This window comes from Sphaeroforma arctica (assembly GCF_001186125.1).
Source record: "Sphaeroforma arctica JP610 unplaced genomic scaffold supercont1.2189, whole genome shotgun sequence".
Classification (NCBI taxonomy): Eukaryota; class Ichthyosporea; order Ichthyophonida; genus Sphaeroforma; species Sphaeroforma arctica.
Window position 1 is genome coordinate 5,621 of NW_014038369.1, and position 2,536 is coordinate 8,156.

At 43.5% G+C, this 2,536-nt stretch overlaps 1 protein-coding gene across 1 annotated transcript; it reads right to left on the reverse strand.

Moving 5' to 3' along the window:
• Positions 1 to 581: 581 nt before the first annotated feature.
• Positions 582 to 1,331, reverse strand: SARC_12273 (hypothetical protein; the record flags this gene model as incomplete). Its single annotated transcript, XM_014293623.1, has 2 exons — positions 582 to 770; positions 942 to 1,331. The coding sequence occupies 2 exons, from the start codon at positions 1,329 to 1,331 to the stop codon at positions 582 to 584; spliced, it is 579 nt and encodes a 192-aa protein (XP_014149098.1).
• Positions 1,332 to 2,536: the final 1,205 nt, after the last annotated feature.

The following is a 2,536-nucleotide window of genomic DNA, read 5'->3' on the forward strand; positions in this document are numbered from 1 at the left end:
TAGTTGATCCTCTGATAAGCTAACCAGATGTGCCAGTCTGATGAAGGCTAAGTCGGTAATTCTTGATAGTGGCAAGTTATTGGTTAAGACAATAACTAAAGACGTCAAGAGTATTTTTATTTTTATTTCTTTTTTCTAAAGATATAATTTTATGAGTCTCTCGGATTCGCCCCAGAATAGAGCGACAACGAAACACTAAATAAAATCCCTTCTGCGGAAACAGTACTGAGAGGAATATATATAGGCAATGTCTCAGCCTCACAATCCCTCAGAGTATTGCTGTTTTCACGAGGCAAAGCTAACTTTATAAAACGTCTCATTTCGTTTATTTATATCGATATTTACACGATATATAGAATTTACCTACGCGTTTATTTATTCTAAGGCATAAGTATCGCCTTTATTAGACCGAATCTTACACTGCCATCATGCAGTAGCATGGGGTATGTGCCATATGAGACCCAGGGTAGTTGTTCCTCTAGTATTGGCCATGATGAAGTCATGCTAGCAATTGTATCCGATGCATAGAGAAATAAATACTTGCCGTCATATGGTAGCAATGTTATGATATTGATTGTTGTTTATGCATTCCACTCTTTTATTTTCTTCCCTCCATTGAGTGTGTGCTTTTTGGTATTGATACCTCCAACAGGTAAAGGGGATACTATGTCGCCAGATTTAACTTCTGCGGTGGTCAACAACTTCATCATCACAGTGGCGCCATCCATGAACAAGGTACCACTACACGTCGGAAATGCAGCGTTCATGATCTAAAAGCAATAAACTTTGGCCATACGAAATGCTTGAGGAATAAGGTCCTTTGAAAGTCTGTGCGAAATAAATAATATTATCATTATACGGAATCTTATGCGACTTGGGCATTTTTTTGTACTGCTGTTGTCAAGGCTCAAAAGGAAGAAGTATCGACAACCCTTAGTGACCTCAGCCTTGTTGCTCATCATGATATGTGATTGAGTTTGAGTTTTGCGTTTCGGGTTCTTAGGGTCTTTCTCCTTCATGGGGAGATTTGCAAGGCCAGGTAGAGTGCAATCTTTTGGATCCACTGGTTCGTCATCATCATTGACCGCAACAGCTGTTTTTCTTCCTACGTACAAAATTTGCGCGGCTTCAGGGGGATTCAGATGAGGCGAGTTATACACATACTCCAGTCGTTGATGCATCTCTAAGTTAGGACAGTATGATAGATGCCTCGAGCGACCACGTGCTGATGTATTTGCAGCCCATTGTTGTTCGCATGCGATTTTCGTGCATCTCCATGAGTGATGAATCTTCTTGCCATTTTCGTCGATGTAAGTTTGAGACGGCAGCATTGTGTAAGGTGTGCAACTATTTCTATATCTTAGAACGATTGAGCGTAAATAATACGGAAGGATCGTGCTTAAGTACATTAAAATGCATTCACTAAAATACAAAATGTCACATTGCCTACTGACATATCCACTGTATACTATTATACAAAAGCATAAACCCATTCATGTAAAAACCGTGTCTCAAAAAGCCGTTGGAACAGTAAACAGACATCCGCCAAACATAATTAAACAGTAGCTAGTATTTAGCTACTAACTACTAATTACATAAATATTTACTCGATATGTTTACAATATACTAAAGTTGCAAAATGTTTTTGTGATTTGAGACCGAAACACTCCAAATACCTGGGGTTCCCACTCTCTCACGGAGTACCAGGAATCAACCTCGCTAGACATATGGAATCCCTGGTTGCAGCATTGTCACTGGGTATCGTCTCTTTCCGCGCTTATGGCTTCCATGGCTTCAGCTGGCGACACCCCCGCAACCGACAGGTGATGTTCAAAAAATTCATCCTATCCACGGCTACATATGGGCTGAACATTATTGCCTGGGCTCCGCCTATATGGAAGGATGCGTTGGACCCCCTATTCGAGCGCTTTAACTCAGCACTCATTCAAGCAGCAGCCATCATCACGGGCACTAAATACCCTCGGTTTCCCAAACATCAAACAAACTCACTTCACTTTTGCGGCCTGCTCCCCGCGCGACCATTCGCGGACTACCTCGGAGGTTGCCTGGGAATACAACTCGACTCAATGGCAAGCACAAATACACTTACCCCTCTGACGCAGCCCGCCTGGGCCCACGATAAACCATCACTGCGCTTCCCGTACAGTATCTATGCTCACCTGAAAACTGTACACAAAACCACGGGCGGGCGTACACCCGACCATGTAGCCCTCCGCCAACGCTGTGACGACATCAGGAAGAACTCAACAAAACGTTGGTCCAACAAAGAGATCGCGGCAATGGCTCGGCGCCAATACTACTACCAACTGGTTATGGGTAAACCGCTAACCTCAAACCGAGACACAGCCAGACACGACAGCTTCAATCGCTGCTTCGAGTCTACACCAATCCGGCTCTGTGCTATGATTGTAACGAATACGTACATGTTCACATTGCTCGACTACCGCACCGACGGCTTTCTCTGCCCTGTCTGCCCCGGTAGCCACAAGTTCACTACCATGAGAATTTTTCAACT